Below are 20,290 nucleotides of genomic sequence, written 5' to 3'. Positions count from 1 at the left end.
CTTTATTTTTTATTATTTTTTTTCTTATTATTCCCTAGGGTGGAGCTAGAATTTTAAAAGTGGGTGTGCTAATATGAAAAGAAAAAAAAGGAAAAAAAGAAGAAGATAAATTTGTAGTTATAATAAATGAAAGGTCATATGGATCGATGACACATAATTCAGGGGGATGCCAAATTCTGGTTTCTATGGCATAAGTCTCAAAGGATATGATTAAAAATATCAGGACAAAAATGTAAATTACAAGTAATTTTGCCCCCGCTGTCTGGGGCATAGCCTCCTCCGTGCTCGACCAATAGCATGGTTCATCTGGACTCTTCAACAAACCTGTTGTATGCCAACCCCACATTTTTGCTTTATTTATCCAGAGAAAATTTTGAATTATGAAAGTAAAGATTGATTCCACTGCAATGCTTCTCCCTATATATTGAAGGGCTTCCCAGACCAAATTAATCCTCCCAAAACAGACCAAAGATATATAGAGCGCCATGAAGAGTTTGCGTGGTAGTCTAAATGCCGTGGAGAACTATAAGCCTTACGTTGCAATGCTCTTTGTACAATTTGTGTATGCAGGCATGGCTTTGTTCTCCAAGGCTGCAATTTCTAAAGGGATGAATTCTCATGTCTTTGTCGTTTATCGCCAAGCTTTCGCCTCGGTTTCTTTGGCTCCATTAGCTTTCTTTCTTGAAAGGTCTTCTATATATGAACACTTTAATCTTGAATCACTCCCTCAGTTACTTCATAATTAATAAAATATAAGCCTCCCAACTGATTCTTTTCTTTATTATTATTATTATTATTATTATTATTATTATTATTATTCATGGTCTTCTGCTGATTCTGCAGAAAGGAGGGTGCTCCCCTGTCGTGGAGCTTACTTTTCAAGATTTTTTTGGTTTCCTTGTGTGGGTATGGACTTCGTATGTTGGTTTCTAGCTATGAAGATTGTCTTTTTTATCACTCTTGTATTACAAAATCTGCTTCCGATAACCACTAAGTCATGTATACAAAATTTTCAGAGTTACTATGAGCTTGAACCTCTACTATATTGCAATCAGCTATACCACTGCAACATTTGCTGCTGCAACTACTAACACAATTCCTGCCATTACATTTGTCATGGCAGCCTTATTGAGGTACCCTGTTTTCTATATCATAATTAGTCTCGTGTGCATAATTTAGCCAAACATAGATACAATAACATGTGATTTTTAAATATTTCAGGATGGAAAGTATTTCCATAAAACATTTGCATGGAATTGCCAAGGTGCTGGGTTCTGTTATATGTGTTTCTGGAGTGCTAGTGTTTGCTTTTGTTAAGGGGCCTCCCGTAAACTTTATGAATTGGTACCCATCCAATGATCACAAGCGAGTTCAGGATTCATCAAAAACTTGTTGCTCCAGAGAGGAATGGATAAAAGGTTCTCTTATCATGATCTCAGCAAATACGCTTTGGTCTCTGTGGCTTATTTTGCAGGTTAATTCTTGTTCATCCAACCTCTCAATCCTCTTATCATGATCTCCCTTTGATCTCTTACTTCTCTGTTTTCTTCTTCTTTTCTTTTACGTACTTCACTCTGTTTATTTTTCTTCTCTGTTGTAACTAATGGTGTTGTGGGCATTAGGGTCCCATTGTCAAGCAATATCCAGCAAAACTACGCCTTACCACTCTACAATGCGTGTTTAGCTGCATACAGTCAGCCTTTTGGGCCATTGCGGTAGAGAGGAACCCTTCAGCCTGGAAGCTCGGCTGGGATCTTAAACTTCTGTCGGTTGCCTACTGTGTACGTCTATTTCATCATCAAACTTAAAGACACGTGATCGTGGCATTACAAAATGAAAAGGATAAAAAACATAAATTTAAATTTGTCTACGACCCTAAACATTCCATTTTTTCTCAACATCTTTCTTTTTACCAGACAGAACCATGTGGCATGCATACTAGAGGGCCTTGTGGTTCGATGTGTTCATACTATTGATACATGCTATTTAGATATGGTTAAAATCAAAATAACCTTGTCGTTAGTAATATTATTCGATTTGAAAACTGGGAAAACACTAGGCAATATTAATGATGCCCTAAACTTTAGAGATCCTGTGGTCCAATTTTTGTCAACTTCCTCCATTACAAAACATCTTCTTCATAAGCAGTATGTTTCAATGTGCAACACTGTAAATATATAATTTTTAAGTTTTTTTACTAAAACCTAGAAAAACACTCTATGCTTTCATTTATGGTTGGAGTTGTTAGTTATAGCTAGGGTTATAAAGTATTTGTGTTAAGTAATACTCAAACACCTGGAAATGTTTCTACGTTTATGGTTTTTGGCTTCTGAATGTCATTATAGTTTTAGAAGTAGCTTCTGAATTTTCACCAAATACCTTTTCAACACTTTTCTCATAATATTTGTCCGCCCTTTTTTTTTTTTTGCCTTCTCATCAGTTTCAAATATCCCACCTGATATGCTCCTAACTTTCTCCAACAATCTGCTCCAATTTGATAAAAATCTAAACCTGTCAAATCAGATCCTTTCTTCTCAGCTGCAAATATCCAATTACGTTATTTCGAAAAGTAAAGTCGAAGAATTCTGCTCCAAATATGTCTGTGCAGTTTCCTCCTGAGCAATATTGGAATGTGTTTCTATCTCTGTTTTTCCTCTTCTTGTTTTTTTTTTTAGAATAGAATGTCGCATTCAATCACCCATCATGGTGCAATATTTGGTGTGATGGCAATTGAAATATTGCTCCCAATCATATCATATATGATGGTATATGCGCGTGTAAAAATGCGCTACGCACAAAAACCTGACTATCAAGTGAAAATGACACAGGGTATAATTGTCACTGGAATTTCTTTCTGGCTGCAAGTATGGGTGATAGAGAAGAAAGGACCACTTTTCACATCAATGTTCACTCCGTTGGCACTGATTATAACAGCAATTTTCTCAGCATTCTTGTGGAAAGAAACCCTTCATTGGGGAAGGTCTAACCCTTTTACTTTTTCTGGACACTATTATTTTTAGTTTTTTTATATAATCTAGAGACTATTTCCTTACCAAACAAATCAGTACAGGATACGATCAAAGTTTTTTATTATATGATTGTTACCCTCTCTCTCTTGCCCCCTTATTGGAGTGCAATGAGATCATATCGATTAGCCCGTGACAATTGACAAGGTCCTTGTTCTTTATGGCAGTGCTGGCGGGGATGTTTTGTTGATGTGTGGGCTTTATTGTGTATTATGGGGCAAGAAGAGAGAAGAAGATAGGAAAAGCGTAACAACAGATGAACAGAATACAGAAACTAAAGAGAAAATCACTCTGGAGTGCATTACAAGTCACTGAGTGATGGGATGTTCATGTTGCATGTGAATTTCAAGCATTTCCAACGGTGAGGTTTTGATCCAGAAACATCTGAATCCGAAAAGATCACCATCCCATTGGAGTTTCCCTTTATAAAAACCGAGTTTATGGCTTGTATACGGGTTTTTGTTTTTTCGTTTTCTGTTTTTCGTTTCTTGCAATCATGCGTATATATTTTATTATGCTGAGAAAAGTAGCCCGTAATTCCGATTATTTTATTGGATCAGTGCCCAATTTCTAAAACAAATGAGGTTTTAAATAGGAAATGTTCACTTATCTCTGAAGTGGCCAATCCCTTGTCAAGTAATACAATGGCCAAGCCAAAAAAGGAGAGGCAGTCGGAGAAAAAGTTGCCAATGCGATGATGACAGAGAAAATCACTTCTGTAAAAGAGAGGAACAGTAATATTTTTTGGGCTGATTCCGAGATATGAATGTCCTTGATTATGGTTTCCACGTCCACCACCTATCCATAAGATGGCAATGTCAAATACTATTCTCAGCTGATTTAATATATTGTTTTATAAAATATTTTTTATTTAAAAATATATTAAAATAATATTTTTTTATATTTTAAAATTTATTTTTATATCAACATGTCAAAACAACATCACAACAAAATTTAATTTAAAACAAAAGGTTAAAAAAGTTATTTTTTTATTAAAAATACTTTTAAAATAAACAAACATATAAAGTATTTATCTTTGCATGCAGGGAGAATTCGGATTTGTGTTCACCGGCTATGCACTTTTTGTGGTAAGATGATAGGATTGAAATAAATGTATATTAAGACTGTGGCCTCACGGACGAAGGTTTTAGCCAGGAAACGTACTGATTTTCGTCAGAAGAAACTTTTCCGACCACATTTTGCCGAGAAAACTTCATTGTCATGGTAGGATTCGTAGAAATTTTCCAACGAAATTAAATCTTTCGTCGGGAAAGCTGACTACCTTTTCTGATGATAATTCATCGCAAAACACAATGCCATCTCTGATGCCGGACTCCGATTACATATTTTCCGACAAAATTTTGTCATGAAAGCTTCTTTTACCGATTAACTTTCGTCATTAAAGCCTCCTTAATTAATTTTCCAACATAAATTCTTTGGAAAAGTGGACAGTAATTTTCAAATTATGTTTTTGAAACGAGAAATTAATAGTTTGTGGGACAAAATCTCATAAAAAAGTCTATCATGTTAAAAGAAAAAAATTAAAGGCATTAATGGGGGCATTTTGTCCTCCCGCGAGCACTCTTTGTGTCCAATTATCTAAAATTTCAATATGGTGCTATATAATAAAATTAGTAAAATATAATACTCTAAAAACAAGTAAGTTTACTTTTATTAATATAGTTAGCAAAATTCTTACAAAAACATTATGTATCCAACGTAATGTAAGAGAAGAACCTAAAAGCAATTCAGCTTACCAAAAAGTTTGTCAGCGGTTACCAAACTCCCATCTGCATTAGTCTTAACAATTTAGTCTTTAAACCTTCTTTGAAAACTAGAACTGAAGTCATTGTCTTTATCTACTCATTTACTGTATAAATTAAGCAAGATCGATAGTCTCCAACTCTGGATCCCAGAGCCTTCATAATTGCTTGAAACCAGTATGCAGCCGCCCAGAGGAAGTCCAGTTTTGCCCACTATCAGCAAATAATCCCATTCCTATCATTACGTACTGGATATCAATTCTCTTAATCATAACAATAATCTGTGAATATCTCTCATATTTATTGTGTAAATATGTAGTTGCTTGGATTTAATTAAGACTATTGTTTAGTGGGGGGGTTTTTTATTTCAAGGAAAAAAGTCGACTCGGGCGTGTTGGTCAATAACTATTTCAGTGCATTTCGACGCAATGTAGACCCCAAATGGCATGAATTTCAAAAACTCCATTAGGCATTCAAGAGCCCTCTAGACTTCTGGCAATTCGATAGCTACAAAGTACCAACACTTGTGCTCGATTCCAATAATCCATTCTTCTTAAATTATATATAGTGATTAGAATTCAGATCTTCTACTAAACGTATATTAAATGAATCTGGACCACACCAATCACAGAACACTTTAAGTCAAGGCATCTCGCAACAACTCGAAGCACTCGATCATAAATCATCCTCGAGAGTTAAGATTCCTTGCCAAAACTGTCTTGTTCAGGATCGGAGATTACTAAATTCGACTGATACAAGTTTGTTGAGATTTTAATGTTTTACCCTGTTTTTTTTTTTATTTATTTTTTCTCAGTAAGGCAAACTCTTCTTGCTAGCCGGCATTATTGGCACGCATCTTCTTGTGTATGTAGCAAGTCCCATGCCAGTGAAATTCTATGCTGAGAACTAGAAATGCAACCCCAACCCCACGCAACTACATGTCTGCATGCATGTGGAACTATATATCCTCACGCTGCAAGGACGAGACCGAGCTACAAGGTTTGAAGACATAGCATCATTAAATTGATCAATTCCTAAGTACCAAAAGATAATAAACGTGTAATTGACAAGCAAGTGCCGTAAGCATGCTTTGTTTCTTTCTTTCCTTGGCCTAACCACGACAATCACAAGTGAAAAAACGCAACTCGTCATAGCATTCAATATAGATATGATTAAAGGGCTTTTGTGCTCATTTTTTTATTTATTTATCTTCATTGATTGAAGAATGGCATGGAGAAATCTACAATCTTGACAGCCACACTTACTTTAACTCCAATGATAGTTTAATAATTAATACCCCATCTACCGTCACTTGTGGGGTCATAATTAATGTCACTAGCTCCTTCAAAGGCAAGGTACAATCCACCTCCTTGCAATGAATAACGGTTGATTTCATGCATAGATTTCTACCACAAGATAACATAATTTTAGTTAAACTTCTATCCACTTGTCACTCGCTGTTCTCCAATCAACACCACTTCTAAATATTTTTTTTGTCTCCCCTTCCTGGCATCGCATCTACCAAGTCACCTGCCAGTTTACCCATCATCTGTTTTATTTCCTTTTCTCGAATTAACTGCTGCCAAGTGTGAATATATTCCACGTGTCAGTCTTGTTGTAGATAAAATCGACCTCACCTGCAATCTATGACTTTTATGATAAGGTTCACGGATTTTTCTCAGAAATCATATGCAAAGCACTCGTGTTTATCGCATATCGTCATTGGTGTTAGTTTTATAATCACCACTATCCAGTCTATAAATTCCCTCTGTCCTTTATTATCATTATCATTTAGTTGTCTGGCCAAATCTGTAATTACAACTGTTCATGTGATATCACAGAGAGTAAGTTGCCTTATAAGGGTCGCTGGGGCGACCCCACTTGACACCTCCACCTTATTTTCTTCATAAATAATAAATAATCTGTGTGATTAAAACAGGCTTCCATAATCATCAACTTATTTTCTTCAGTCAAGGGCATTGGAAATGAGTCAGACTCAAAATACAAAAACATTTCTTCTGTTATCTGTTGCCCTTTCATCTGTTATTTTACTCCAAGTCCCCAGATTTTGTTAGGATCTTGATCCTGTTAAGACAAAAGTGGCCCCTCGAATTAATCAAGTCGAGATAGCATGGCATGCTTTTGCACTGTATAAAAAAGTCAGATAATTCACGGCTTCGTTTTTTTTTTGTCTCGATATAGTTGACGCGCATTCATCTTGGCAAGGAAAATAACTAGCAAATCTTAGAGCAATTCGCTTGATTGATCATCTCGCTAGTACAAGTTCTTGTCTGGTTTATTATTGTTATTTCTGCTAAATAAAAAAACCTTTTTCTCCCTTTTTTTTAACATGACAGAGAAATAAAATATGATTTCAGCCGACGCTGGTTTTCCTACTGGCCAGTGATAGTACTAGCGTGCAGAATTAATGTATTTGGTTTAATTTTTTTTCCTAACAATACCAAGTTTCTGATGTGGTTGCGGGTATAACATTGCTGCTATTGCAGGTACAGATTAATAAGAGATCTTATAATAGTGACCGGTATATATAAGATCTCAACGCAATCTGCAGCATATCATTGGGCCGGCGATTTAAAGGGGTCCATCAGTGACATTACTGATTATTTAAGTATTGCAAGTTTGTGTTCGTGAAGGGATCTTTTTTCTCAGCATAGATTCTTTTATTATATATGGATAAGATAGAGGCATGTTTATACAAAACCATGGCGTGACATTAAGAGTAACTGCATATTTATTTTTACATTTTAAAAGTAATTTTAAAAAGATTTGAATTTTTTATTTTAAATTAATATTTTTTTAATAATTTTATATTATTTTGATATATTTCTGAATAAAAAATACTTTCAAAAGTAATTATTATCATACTTCTAAACATCCCCTAAATATAATTTTGTGTTTGAAAATATAAACATCGAATTCATATTTTTTTAATATTTTTTAATAATTTTAATGTATTAATACAAAAAAATATTTTAATATATCTTAAAAATTACACATTAAAACTTCCTGGTATTCATAAATTCTTTTTGCACTCGGAGATTTGCCGTATGTATTACTAACTTTCCTAGCAATCTCAAGTAGAGAAATGGTAACCCCCTCTCTTTTTTCTCCCTTTCCTGTATGCATTTTTCTCATGTAAAATAAGAATCAGTAAGTATTCTTGAAACAAGGTAATTTACCATTAGTTTCTTCCAGTTCAGCTATATAAAATGACGGGTAATCTTTTATACCAATCCGAATTCACCATAATATGCATACGATATCACAGTAAAAGAAAAACCTTAAACAACATCGATAGAGTTGTTAATCTAGAGTATTTTTCTGCTATAACATAGGCGAAACAAGCAAAAATCAAGCCGAGAATAAAACAAATATCAAGGCATGGATTTTGATAGTTGCGTAGGGGGTAAAATATACTTGCCATGACTGTATCAAGACTCAAAAGGAAAACAAATGTGTTCACACTTCATATGTAAAAAGATTCTAGCTTTCATCGGATCCGTCATCTCCAGGATCCCAACACTCTCCAAGTCAAAAAAGGCAGCCACAAATGTCAATGGTTTGCCTTCAATGTGTTCATAACGGACGGGACTGGTTTGTTCTGGAACAAATAATTAGAATCCGAATTCTTGAACGATGTATTTCCTGCTAACTAGGTTTGTTTGAAAAAGAAAAGAAACTCAGAAAAAAACGAAAGCTCACCAAAGATGTTCAGGCATTGAAAGCCTAGCTGCAAATAATTAAAGGCTTACGAGAGTTTTACGTTACAGGGTACCGTTCTCCCGGGTTCCAAACTCCCAACCATTTCTCAAGAGCTAATATATATATAAATTCTACGATTATGAGCCAAAATAATTATTACTCTTCTTTTTCCTTTTTTTTTTTGTAGCAAGCAAAAAAAATAAATAAAAAATCAAGCATAGCTTGCAAATAATACAAATAAAAAATAATATAATCTACACTTGTAGGTTTTGCAATAACTACATCGATACGTCTATAAAACTTGCAACCATTCTCATTCTCATTCTCAAAGACAATTATTTATTTCATATAAACATGATTGTATTTTATTTTCAAGTTTCTATGTTTCAAATGCTTAGATTTTTTTAGTTGTAAGAAAATAAAATCAAATGAAAAAAAGATATATATATTTTAATAATTCTCCCGTCGCTTTATCTTTTATTTTCTAAAGTAGTGATTTATTTGTTATTCATTATTTTAAACACCAAGCATGATGAACAAGAACTGGATAAAGCAAGTGACATCCATGCCTTATCCCTCTGTTCATCATATAAAAATATTTTCAAAGCACATATAAAGAAATATAATAACATGGTTAAATTTCATTGATATTTCATCTGGGCCGCATTGACCAAGACATCAGCACATGAATCTAATCAACATCCTTAAACAAATACAGGGACGAAGGAATAGATTTGGTCGAAAGCTAAAGGTCAACTGTTATCGAGGACCAAAACTATAGTTTCGCAAAAGAAAAAAAGCCGCAGCATTATACAAATAATTTACAGAGCTAAATCAAATAAAGGTGCTCCTCAACATTCAACAGCGAGGAAACATTATAAAAAGAATAGTGAAGCCAGCTCTGTTTTTTACGCAAGTTCTTGTGAACTTCATTTAATCAAATTTCAGGTCCGCCCTAGAGAGAGAAACAAGATAGATGGAGAGAGAACGTGTTGTAAAGCGAAGGATCTGACACACAAGGGGAAGAGCAGTGAGCTATCATGCTCTACAGCCTGCATTTCTACTTCTCTGTCTCCTTTTCTTCTCTAAGATCTGTTTCTTAGATTCGGAGATTTTTCTGTTTGTTTCTTGTTAAAGTCCCCAATAAAAGTCCAAATTCCGAGTCTTTGACAGGAATTATTAGGACCCATTTTCTCTTCCTGTCTTTATAGCTGGTGAAGGGTTGGGATAGTCATTTTTTTTTGTGTGATTTTTTTACTTTTTAGGTTAGTGGATTGTTAAATTTTGAACTTTTTTTTTATGATTTAAACATTTGGAAATTTGGTGAATGGGTGAGGTTAAAGGGTTGTTTCTGTTGCAGAGTTTGTGTGAAAAAGTCCTGATCTTTGCTGATCGGTGAAGATGAAGATGAAGATGAAAAGTGGAAGAATGGATATTTGATTGTGGTATAAAAGGTTAGTTTTTTTTTTTCCTACTGAAATGTCTAGCGTCAGTTCAGACACGTTAGAATTCCAGTCCTATAATATTCATTTCATATTTATAAAACAAATTAAGACAAAAGGATGAAGCTAAGAAGTTAAAGACATCATTCCTCAGCGTATTGCTAAATACTCGATAGACTGATAAACTCTAGTATTTTTTTTTCTATCATTTGTTTTTTAAGAATATTTTCTGTTTTTTTTTTTTTCAGCAGATAAACTTTAGAAGCTTGGGTTGAGGCTTGGTTCTTGTTGTAGATAATATCTAGAAGAACTTAACCAAGAAAAAATGGTTGAACTAAGCTTAAGACCCGGTTGAAGGGTTTTTTTTATATATAAATATGGTGTTGGAGTTATGGTTCACTCTTTTCTTATAAGTTATGGTTCACTCTTTATTTGAAGAATTTTTCATAATGCAGAACAGCAGAAGGTTAGAATATGAATTAATTGGAAAATGGGTTTGCTTCGTTTTTATGAAGATTCTTAATGTGTGCAAGAGTGTCATGAATAGTAAATTAAATTCGAACCGATTGCAATTTTGATTTAAAGATTAGTTTAAAACCCGGAAAAGATGTCTGGTAGTTTAGGTGCTTTTGGTGAGTGTTTTCTTTTATAGGAATCTGCTTAACTTGCTTTGTGCTTTTCCCTTGTCTGTCTTCTTTCTCCATCCTTTTTTGGTGATATGCATTGCTGTTATAGCTGGAATGTAAAACAGTTTTTGTTGCTTTGCAGCTGTGCACGCGTGCCATGGTTTGTGGTCATTCATAGACTTGAGTGTAAATATATTTTATGCAACCACATTGAAGTGAATATTAACTCAAGTCTGCAAGTGTATTAGATAAAATGTCATTCCGAAGTATAGTTCGTGACATGAGGGATGGGTTTGGGAGTTTGTCAAGGCGGAGTTTTGAGGTGAGGCTGCCAGGTCATCTCAGAGGGAAATCTCATGGCTCAGCTTGTGAGTTGCAAGACCAGCCCGTGGTCATCCAGAATAGTCGTTGGGCTGGTCTTCCTCCTGAGTTACTACAGGATGTGATCAAGAGGTTGGAGGCTAGCGAGAGCACATGGCCATCTCGCAAGCATGTTGTTGCTTGTGCTTCCGTGTGCAGGGCTTGGAGGGAAATGTGTAAAGAAATTGTTAGAAGTCCAGAGTTCAGTGGGAAGATCACTTTCCCAGTTTCCCTAAAGCAGGTGAGATCCTTGCTTGCTTTTTTTTTTCCCGTCTATAATAACCTTTTGGGTTGAACTTCCATTCCATTATCTTTATCTCTTATCAATATTGGAAGAAATTTTTATAATGTTCAGTGCATGTAATAGGTTTCCATATCTGCAAGACGTTCACCTGAGCGTTAACTCATGGATGTAAATATTTATTGGCATCAAGAAAGGATTTTGTATGTTTCAAAATGATAATTGATAAAATTCTCTTTTGTTATCCATTTACAGCCAGGGTCCAGGGATGGAACTATCCAGTGCTTCATAAAGAGGGACAAATCAAACTTAACTTACCATCTTTTCCTTTGCCTTAGCCCTGGTGAGCTTCTTTCAGTGACATTTTTGCTGATTGTCACTTATTTCTGTAGGACCTGCTTTATTTCTAATACCAATGTAAATGGATAATTTACTGTCTCCAGCTTCTTTTAATCAAAGTATTTCTCTGCTGTAATGCATAGCTCTGCTGTTTATTCTTCCTGAGAATGAATATTATGTTTCGTGCAGTTTTCCAAATTGACCAGCTAGAAGGATGGTTCTTTCTGTTTATTAGTAATTTATTTTCTATATCGGGAAGAAACCAGCATGGTTGTTGCAAGTTTTATCAGCAATCCAAATGTTTTCTGATGTGCATTTGATGTCCTCTCTCTCTCTCTCTCTCTCTCTCTCTCTCTCTCACACACACACACACAGAGGCTCGCGCTCACTGACACTCATATATACATGTCCAAGAGCTCACTGTAATTATGTGTTCAAGCACATTGTAAATCTTCTTAATTGAATGTTTGTGACAAAGTAATATCATTTTGTATTATCTCTGTTAAACGTGTCTTACATCTCTGAAAGTTTTTCATGGAATGACCAGTTGCTCTTATTTACGATGAGTTTGTGCATGTAACTCGCACTTTGATCTTTTGAAAAGGAAGTTTCTTATTGCCAAAAGATGCAATTAGGTCTTCCTGGGAAGCACATTTCTATCTTAATGGATAAGAATGAGTTCGTTCCTTGAAATAGCTGTTCAACAAACTTCTTGTGAATCTCATATCTTTTGGAAGCTATGTCCACTGTGAATGCTGTTGTAAACATCTCTTTGAGCTTTCTTGGATAGTTTCTTTTCTCTTTTCTCTTTTACCATTTATTTCATATTCAATCCAAGATATCAGTTCCTAAAGATGATATTTTTCTACAGTTTCCCAAATTTCTATATTGTTCTATACAATACGAATATGTTGGTGATTAGTGACATGCGTGCAGCTTTGCTTGTTGAAAATGGGAAATTTCTTCTGTCTGCAAAACGCACACGGAGAACTACATGCACGGAGTATGTTATCTCCATGGATGCAGATAATGTATCAAGATCAAGTAGCACATATATTGGAAAACTGAGGTGAGAGTTGATTTCATGACCAATATTTACTTGCTGAAGTCCTGAACTCGGGACAATTTCCTTTTCTGACATGAAGATTGAATATACCTAAACATTTCATACGAGTGCCAATGAGCTGTAGTTCAGTTGGCACAAGTGTCCCCCTGCCTTGGGAGATCTAGAGTTTGAACCTCTCCTTTGTAACTAAAAAAACAATTCATGGGTTCCAAGCTCTCTTCATTCAAGCTTAGCAATCCCTCAAGAGCTGATATAGTATATAGCATTAACGACTACCTCTCATTATCTACTATACAAGGTGTACTTGTTGCCCAGTCATGTGATCCAAACCTTTTTTTTTTTTTTGGTATATCTGAACTTCAACTTTTCATTATTTTAATTGAAATATACTATGTGTTTATGTTATAGGAGTTAGTGTTTGTGTCCCGCATTCTAGCTGTGTGGACAAAATATTTATATGGTACTATAAAATTAGCAATGTCATTCTTCTGTCCTCGCATAAGTACCTGGAACTAGGTTACAAATTAGGGTGGTAGTTTTTATCTAGTCTGGTTAGAGCTCTGTTTCTTCATTTGAAGGTGCGATGCTTGTTTTCTCTTCTGATGCCAGAAGGATGTAGTGGTGCTGGTGATGGTTTTTCATGTATCATTTACTGCTATAGCTTGGTCAATGATTTTAAAGATGAAGAGTTGTGAACTTGTACTGTTCTTAGGAGGTCATGGTAGTTTGTTTCTGATGGTTGATATTAATTGCGTGATGTGAGTCATATGCAAGGGTTTGTTAGGCATTCAAGGTGGTGTTTTTAACGCTTCCATTCTATGGATATCTTTATGGTGAGTTTTGCAATGACTGCACTGTTGGAACATTGATATGTGATTGCTGATGTCAGATGAACTTAGATGAGATAGTTGGTTTGCAATTTTTTGTTGTCAGAAGATGCGTTTGAGATGCTAATTGTTTTTGTTTCAGGTCAAATTTTTTGGGTACAAAGTTCATAATTTATGACACGCAGCCTCCATACAACAATGCTCAGCTTGCACCACCTGGTCGAAGCCGCAGGTTCTACTCAAAGAAAGTTTCTCCAAAGGTCCCTACAGGCAGCTATAACATTGCTCAGGTTACATATGAGCTGAATGTGCTTGGCACCAGGGGTCCACGTAGGATGCACTGCACCATGCACTCAATCCCTGCCTTGTCCCTTGAGCCAGGTGGTTCTGTCCCAGGCCAGCCTGAGCTCCTCCCACGCTGCCTTGAAGACTCTTTTAGGAGCATTTCCTTTTCTAAATCAATTGACAATTCAACTGAGTTTAGCAGTTCACGTTTTTCTGACATTGTTGGTCCTCGAGAAGAAGATGAAGAGGGAAAGGAGAGACCACTTGTTCTCCGAAACAAGGCACCAAGATGGCACGAACAGTTGCAGTGTTGGTGCCTGAATTTCCGTGGGAGAGTGACAGTTGCCTCAGTCAAGAATTTCCAGCTTATCGCCGCAACACAACCTGCTGCTGGTGCACCAACACCATCACAGCCTGCTCAGTCTGATCATGACAAGATCATTCTTCAATTTGGCAAGGTTGGCAAGGATATGTTCACCATGGATTACCGGTATCCTTTGTCAGCATTTCAGGCTTTTGCAATCTGCTTGAGCAGCTTTGACACTAAATTGGCTTGTGAATAAAAAAAGAAAATGGTATCAACTATAGAACATTTAATTGGTAAGGTATCTCTTTTACGGCTTTCTAGGATGGTGGCTGTAGTTGTTGTATGCAGTCACTGTACACAAGTCCTAGTCGACTGGAAAGTGCAGAACGTCTGCTCTCATTGGAGGGGTCTTTCCTTTGTCACCCTTCTCTTTGTTTCAGTTGGATTGGTCTGCTTTGAATGATTCCATCATGTTTCTGTCTGCTATTGTTAAACTCTGTTGTAATATGACAAAAAAATATGTTTGAACATGTCTAATCATCAAGGAATTCGACTATCGAGGGCATGCATTCTGGGATGACCCAAATCTATGTACTGCATTTATAATGGAATTAAATGAAGTTCCATGAATTAAAGCTCATCAATGCCCAGTACTGAGACACTGTTCTCCGCCAAATGAAACGAGCAATTAGGGTTAGGCTAACATGGCCATGCCACGAGCCAGATAGTGGCGTAGTGTACCAGCTCCGAGCAGCTGCTGCTTTTGTAAGGGCTGGCTGCTACCACCGCAAACTGCAGCTAGTAAATGATGGTTAAATTTGTCACTTGCCGGTGCCTTTCTTTGCCCGAACCAGGGTACGCGAGAACCACATCTGTACTTTTGGCTGCCCGCCAGCCCTTTTTCCCATACTGTGCGGTGGCGACTGATATTCGTCCTGAAAACTCAAGTTAAATGGATGAGACTAGCAATTTGTCCCGGAAAAGGACAACCTGGCTGTTTTTCTGCTATTGTAGCTTCACGGACATCCATTTGGCTGTACACGACGACAAATACCTTGCAGTTGAATAGATCAGTATGGTATGTTAAGCCTGGCAGGTCGAACTCGAGACCTAAATCCTGGCTCATGACAAGTGACTTAATAAAACTGGGTTAATTTAGTTAACTTGATTTATGATTTGATTGGCTCGCTAAATCTCATTATGACTCGTATTAATATTAAAAAATATATAAAAAAGAGAAAAAACAAAATAAGGTCTTAATAAATAAGTTGATATAGTAATTCAATGATTCCAACTCTTTCAAATTAGTTTCTAAACCGAGTTTAACATGTTTACAACTAATTTTTAAACCAACCACAATTGGACTGCGGTTTTAATAGGCATCCTGGTTCAAGACATTACAGACCATCAATATCATATATGTTAAAAAAAACTTGACATTCCGAGGATATATATATTTTCCATTTTAAACGAGCTTCGAGCTTCAAGAATCTTCAGATCATCTCTATCAAAAACGGGGGGGCGGGGGGTGGTTTAATCTTCAGATCATCATACTAAAATTGTTGGTTAAGGTTTGCAAGTAAAAATATGAAGATCGAAACAAAACACGATCCTGTTATTAGTCATCGATTACTAGGTGTGGTCATATTTTTGTTATTCTTCGTGCTATCTTATATGAATTATTCAAACACTTGGTAATTTTCCATGTCAGAGAGAAAAGGGAAGAACGGAGCTACATTTATATACGGTAGCCGTATCTTGACATTAATATGAACCTGGACCACCATCGGCATGGTTATAGCTCACTGGCTAGACACCATTAGCCATTAGGCAATTAACAAGTGTCTATACAGCCTATTAGCTGAAGGAGTTGCGATGCCTTCCATTCCTATACGAAAAATACCCTTTTGGGCGAGTGGCGTGGTAGGGCTCGGTTTTTGTGGCTGATGGTCCAGTGTTTTTTTGTTTTTTTGGTTATAGGGGCTTGCTTTTAATCTCTTTTACTCCCTCTCTATTATGATATCCTCATGATTGAATTCTGATCTGTATAAATATATATATGCATGATCCATGAGGATTCGGTCTCCTAGCTAGCCTGACTTCATTGTGCATGCATAGCTCAAGCCAATTGCGGCATCGACTTGTAAAGAAAAAAGTAAAAGAAAAGGAAAAGGAGAAATTACGGCATTGACTGTAACACAAAACTTAACCTTAAGTAGTACCCCTGGCTAGATAAACATACACGTTCCCATTTTATGGAAGATTTCACTCTTTCATTTCTTTCATGAAAAGAAAAAAACACCATCATCGATCATCATTATTGTTATTATTGTTATATATCTTTTGCATGTGAATTATAATTAATTATACCAAAACTCAAAAGGGAAGAGAGGGAGGAAGGAGAAAGTGATCAAGAAACTAATGAAAAAAGAAAAAGAAAAGAAAAGAGAAACGGAGGCCGGGAGAAACTGAAACAAAGGAAAAGAGGATGTTTAATTTAACCTTAGTTTGTCAAACATGAGATGACAGAACTTTGTATAATTCCACAATGACCATAGGGCTTTATAATATGTGTCATTGCATGTCTTACATGGATGAAAACAAAAGGGAAAAAAGAAATTACATATCACACAAGGATTCTCATCGCAGCTAATCAAAAGACACAATATATATATATATATATATATATATATATATATATATATATATATATATATGTCCCTTGCAAACACAGAAACACATGGTTCATCAGGAGTCGGGAATATCTAGTACTGTGAAATCAGCTCACCTGATTGATCTGAGAGCCAGGTAGCCCTGAGCCAACAACGCAGACAAAGAATCCAGAAAACAACAAAAAAGACATATCCTTGATTCTATAAACATTCACTGACTTCACATTAAGAGCCATGGAGCCCGATACTTCAACTGATTGACAGATTCTGGGAAGTGAGCACGCATAACTTGCCATCATATATACATGGACTTTTAAACTGAAGCGCGAATATTATTAGTACTCAATAGCTAGCTAGCTCTGCACTTCAGCTTTTGCAACAGGATTCCTACGGTGGCATATACATTCTCATCAAACTCTGTCTGTGCTCCCATGGACGACCGAGGTTTGGGCCACCCGTGACTATTATTGAGTCGGACATCAAATAGTTAGCCAGAGATGAGGATCGATCTGAAGGATCTGTCTCTCTCTCTCTCTCTCTCTCTCTAGTTCACAGAGAATAAATGGACCCTCCCATATATAACAAATACATGCCCATCTCACGCATGCTATTATATATATATATATATATATAGTTACCACTGGATAGTGGCCCATGCTTCGCCACGGCCTATCCAAAGTTTTCTCACCATTAAAAAAAATATCAAGTTGACACAAGTGTTCTCAAGGATGTAAAAACAAATGAAAACAATAATTGTATTAGTAATTAGACCGAGTTTAATGAACTTGTATAATTTCAATAATATAAAAAAATATAATAACAATAAATAAACTAACTGAAAAAATCAGCAAAAATTAAAAGTGAAAAAATGAACCCAAGTCTATCCTAGTTAACCTGTTGACCTCGCGACTATGGGTATAAGATTGAGATAACCCAATAAAAAAAACAAATAAAAAAAACATTAAGATCAATTCTCAATAAATTAAATATTGAATGATAAAATTTTAAAAAAATCAAGTTTAATAAAAAACATAAAAAAAACTGAAGTCAACATTTGTTAATATTCAAAATTTATACCCTAGTCATGAGCCTGAGGCTAACCCCATAAAAGACAAACTTTAAAAAATAATGAAGTAAAACTCTCAATCACGAAATAACTAGGGATGAAATTGGGAAAGAAAACACAATAAAAAAGATATAAAACAAAACAAATTGCAATAAAAGAAATGATGATTAAATTTGACATAAAATTAAATCTAAAAATCAAATGTTGAGAGATTAAATTTAAAACAAAATTCAATTATGAAAAGGATAATAGAAAAGTGAAATTAAAAAAATAACCCAATTATAAAAAAATTATAAAAATTAAATAAATTAAAATTAAAATAATAAAGACCAAATTCGATATAAAAACTAAATGAAATCAGATGATGATAGACGAAATTAAAGAAAGAAATTAATATATAAAAGATAAAAAATAACAATTAAAAGAATGATAATCAGATTGTATAAAAAATTAAATAAATGAAAACTTTTGTATTTTACCAAAAGAAAAGGAAAGAAAAAAGGGGTAGAAAAAAAGTTCATCAGAGCCACACCATTATTGGTTTGCTACTACAATACGCCCCGCCACTTGTAAAATCTCGATATGTTGCTCCTAATATTATTGTAGAAGGCAGTGTTTGACTGTCAGAAAAATCTGCATGTGCCGTTTAAAAGACGGGAGCTCCTTTTACTAGTTGGAGCATGCAACCTTTTGGATGCAATTATTTCTAAGTCTATTTGACAATTACAATAAAAAAAAAATCATAATAAAATGATTAAAATACCATTGGACACAAGTTCAAAAAAATAAAATTTTAAGGGCAAAAGTAATTATATTATGCAAAAAAAGATGAAAAGTAAAAAAAAAACCCCATTGCCCTCTAAATTATTATTTTTTAATTTTAAAGGTAAATAATTAAGTAATTTTATTATACAATAAAAAAATAAAAAAAAAAGATTTACTCATGTTTAATTTGACAATAACAATTAAAACTCGTATAAAAATTATTTTACCTCTCGATTTGTGCTTTCTTGACTTGTGCTGTTAAGAAAAAAAAAAATATCATTACATCATAGCAATATATAATACAATAAATATTGCTCTATAGTATTTTATTTTATTGATAACTCTTATTTTTATTTTATATAATACTCAAAAATAGGACAGAGGAAAATATGCAAATCATTTCCATATATTTTTTTCTTTTTTCGTATCACGGAAGTCATTACATTGCTGAGAGTTGAAAATTTTATTTCGCTAGAATTGTGCCCTCCATATTCCTCGAGCTTTTGCTCGTAGTTTTTTATCTCTCTTTCTCGGTATTAAATAATTTGTAATGTTTTGACCTTTGATCTAGAAGATTTCCTACCTTTAAAACAATAAAGTTACTATTTCATTGATATGTATAGAAGAAATAAAGATATATTTAATTATTCAGGAAAAAATGGGAAGAAAGAGTCTGTATCTAAAACAATTTTACAATAAATTTATGTTATTTTAAAAAACAAAACATGAAAAATATGTTTCTAATGATAATATATATTATTATTATTTTCTAAAATATCTCTTTTAAAAACTTTTAATTTTAAAATCATCCAATTTTTTTTAAAAGTATATAATGTTATCTATTTTGACCTAGAAAGCAACAACCTATTGTTCTCTCATCTCAGCCAATCAACCATCATTTTTCAAATTAGGTAGTCTTTGTCGTTTTCTTCTTCTCCCGCTTGTTATTTTTTTATTTTTTAATCTCATTAAAAATGGAGAGATCATTAATTTATGAAACAACTCCCATGGTTTTCTCAATATATAAGATGTGCTATATGTGGAACGCGTACACGGTTTAGTTAATTACCATGATGTTACAAGTGGCTAAATAAATCACTTAGCCTAGTTTCCTATTATGAACATAATTGACTTAGCATTAACATGTATTTTTCTTTTCATTGATAAGACATAAAGGATTTTCTTTTTATTAGGGTGGCTGTTCGGGTCAGCTTGCGTGTACTTCGACTAATCCCACGAGCCCTGAAGTTAATGATTATATAAATTTCCAATAGTTATCATATTAATAAGACTATTGGAGAGCAAATCTTGTAATATCTAACTCTTATTATTGGATCATCTACTAGATAATTAGACATAAAAGATTTAATTTTTTAAGTGGGTGCTTGAAACCCAATTGGATAGAGTATTTTGCCAACTCATGTAATTATGACCAATTATGAGCTTTTGACAGAATAGATCATAAGATTTATGCTGTTAAATATCTAATACGAGATGATTAAGGGAAGATTTTTGTGCCTACATTAGCGAACATGTATATAATGCGGATGATGAGAGATCGAGCGAGGTAGAGCACTGAATTGAAAGCTTGTCTGGAATTAATTAATTAGTAGGTTAATCTTAATTTCTTTTCTGGTCATTGATGGATTGATTGCAACTGGGATTAGATAGTGGTCACTAGCTCATCCATCTTTTTATAAGATAACAGCAAGCACTATATATGGACTCCTTTTGCTGCGGTATATGTATTCCTGTTTCCGAGCTGTGATTAGCCAGAAATTC

The 20,290-nt window shown here is 34.6% G+C and overlaps 2 protein-coding genes across 5 annotated transcripts; both read left to right on the top strand.

Annotated features, from left to right (window-relative positions):
* The first annotated feature begins 336 nt into the window (after positions 1 to 336).
* Positions 337 to 3,572, top strand: LOC133691435 (WAT1-related protein At1g43650-like). Its single transcript, XM_062111942.1, has 7 exons — positions 337 to 688; positions 844 to 906; positions 1,017 to 1,133; positions 1,222 to 1,474; positions 1,623 to 1,781; positions 2,829 to 2,980; positions 3,194 to 3,572. Exons 1-7 carry the CDS (start codon positions 486 to 488, stop codon positions 3,339 to 3,341), a joined length of 1,095 nt encoding a protein of 364 aa, XP_061967926.1. The 5' UTR covers positions 337 to 485; the 3' UTR covers positions 3,342 to 3,572.
* Positions 3,573 to 9,349: 5,777 nt separating this feature from the next.
* On the top strand, positions 9,350 to 14,561 carry LOC133691976 (tubby-like F-box protein 8). Of its 4 annotated transcripts, XM_062112611.1 has the most exons (7): positions 9,350 to 9,777; positions 9,873 to 9,966; positions 10,723 to 10,740; positions 10,829 to 11,181; positions 11,437 to 11,524; positions 12,457 to 12,589; positions 13,556 to 14,561. In XM_062112611.1, exons 4-7 carry the CDS (start codon positions 10,834 to 10,836, stop codon positions 14,259 to 14,261), a joined length of 1,275 nt encoding a protein of 424 aa, XP_061968595.1. In that variant the 5' UTR covers positions 9,350 to 9,777; positions 9,873 to 9,966; positions 10,723 to 10,740; positions 10,829 to 10,833; the 3' UTR covers positions 14,262 to 14,561. The 4 variants fall into 4 exon arrangements, with proteins under 4 accessions (XP_061968595.1, XP_061968596.1, XP_061968594.1 ...); XM_062112612.1 differs by lacking the exon at positions 10,723 to 10,740; XM_062112610.1 differs by having other exon boundaries at positions 9,350 to 9,966.
* Positions 14,562 to 20,290: the final 5,729 nt, after the last annotated feature.

This window comes from Populus nigra, chromosome 4 (assembly GCF_951802175.1).
Source record: "Populus nigra chromosome 4, ddPopNigr1.1, whole genome shotgun sequence".
NCBI lineage: Eukaryota > Viridiplantae > Streptophyta > Magnoliopsida > Malpighiales > Salicaceae > Populus > Populus nigra.
Note: the sequence above shows the minus strand (reverse complement) of the source record. Positions and strands in the feature narration are given on the sequence as shown.

Excerpts from the sequence above, each read along its gene's own strand:
- LOC133691976 (XM_062112612.1), top strand. The coding sequence starts at position 10,834 with ATGTCATTCCGAAGTATAGTTCGTGACATGAGGGATGGGTTTGGGAGT. Across the intron at positions 11,182-11,436 it reads TCCCAGTTTCCCTAAAGCAG|CCAGGGTCCAGGGATGGAAC; the intron begins GTGAGATCCTTG and ends ATCCATTTACAG. Across the intron at positions 12,590-13,555 it reads ACATATATTGGAAAACTGAG|GTCAAATTTTTTGGGTACAA; the intron begins GTGAGAGTTGAT and ends TTTTTGTTTCAG.
- LOC133691435 (XM_062111942.1), top strand. The coding sequence starts at position 486 with ATGAAGAGTTTGCGTGGTAGTCTAAATGCCGTGGAGAACTATAAGCCT. Across the intron at positions 1,475-1,622 it reads CTCTGTGGCTTATTTTGCAG|GGTCCCATTGTCAAGCAATA; the intron begins GTTAATTCTTGT and ends TGTGGGCATTAG. Across the intron at positions 2,981-3,193 it reads GAAACCCTTCATTGGGGAAG|TGCTGGCGGGGATGTTTTGT; the intron begins GTCTAACCCTTT and ends TCTTTATGGCAG.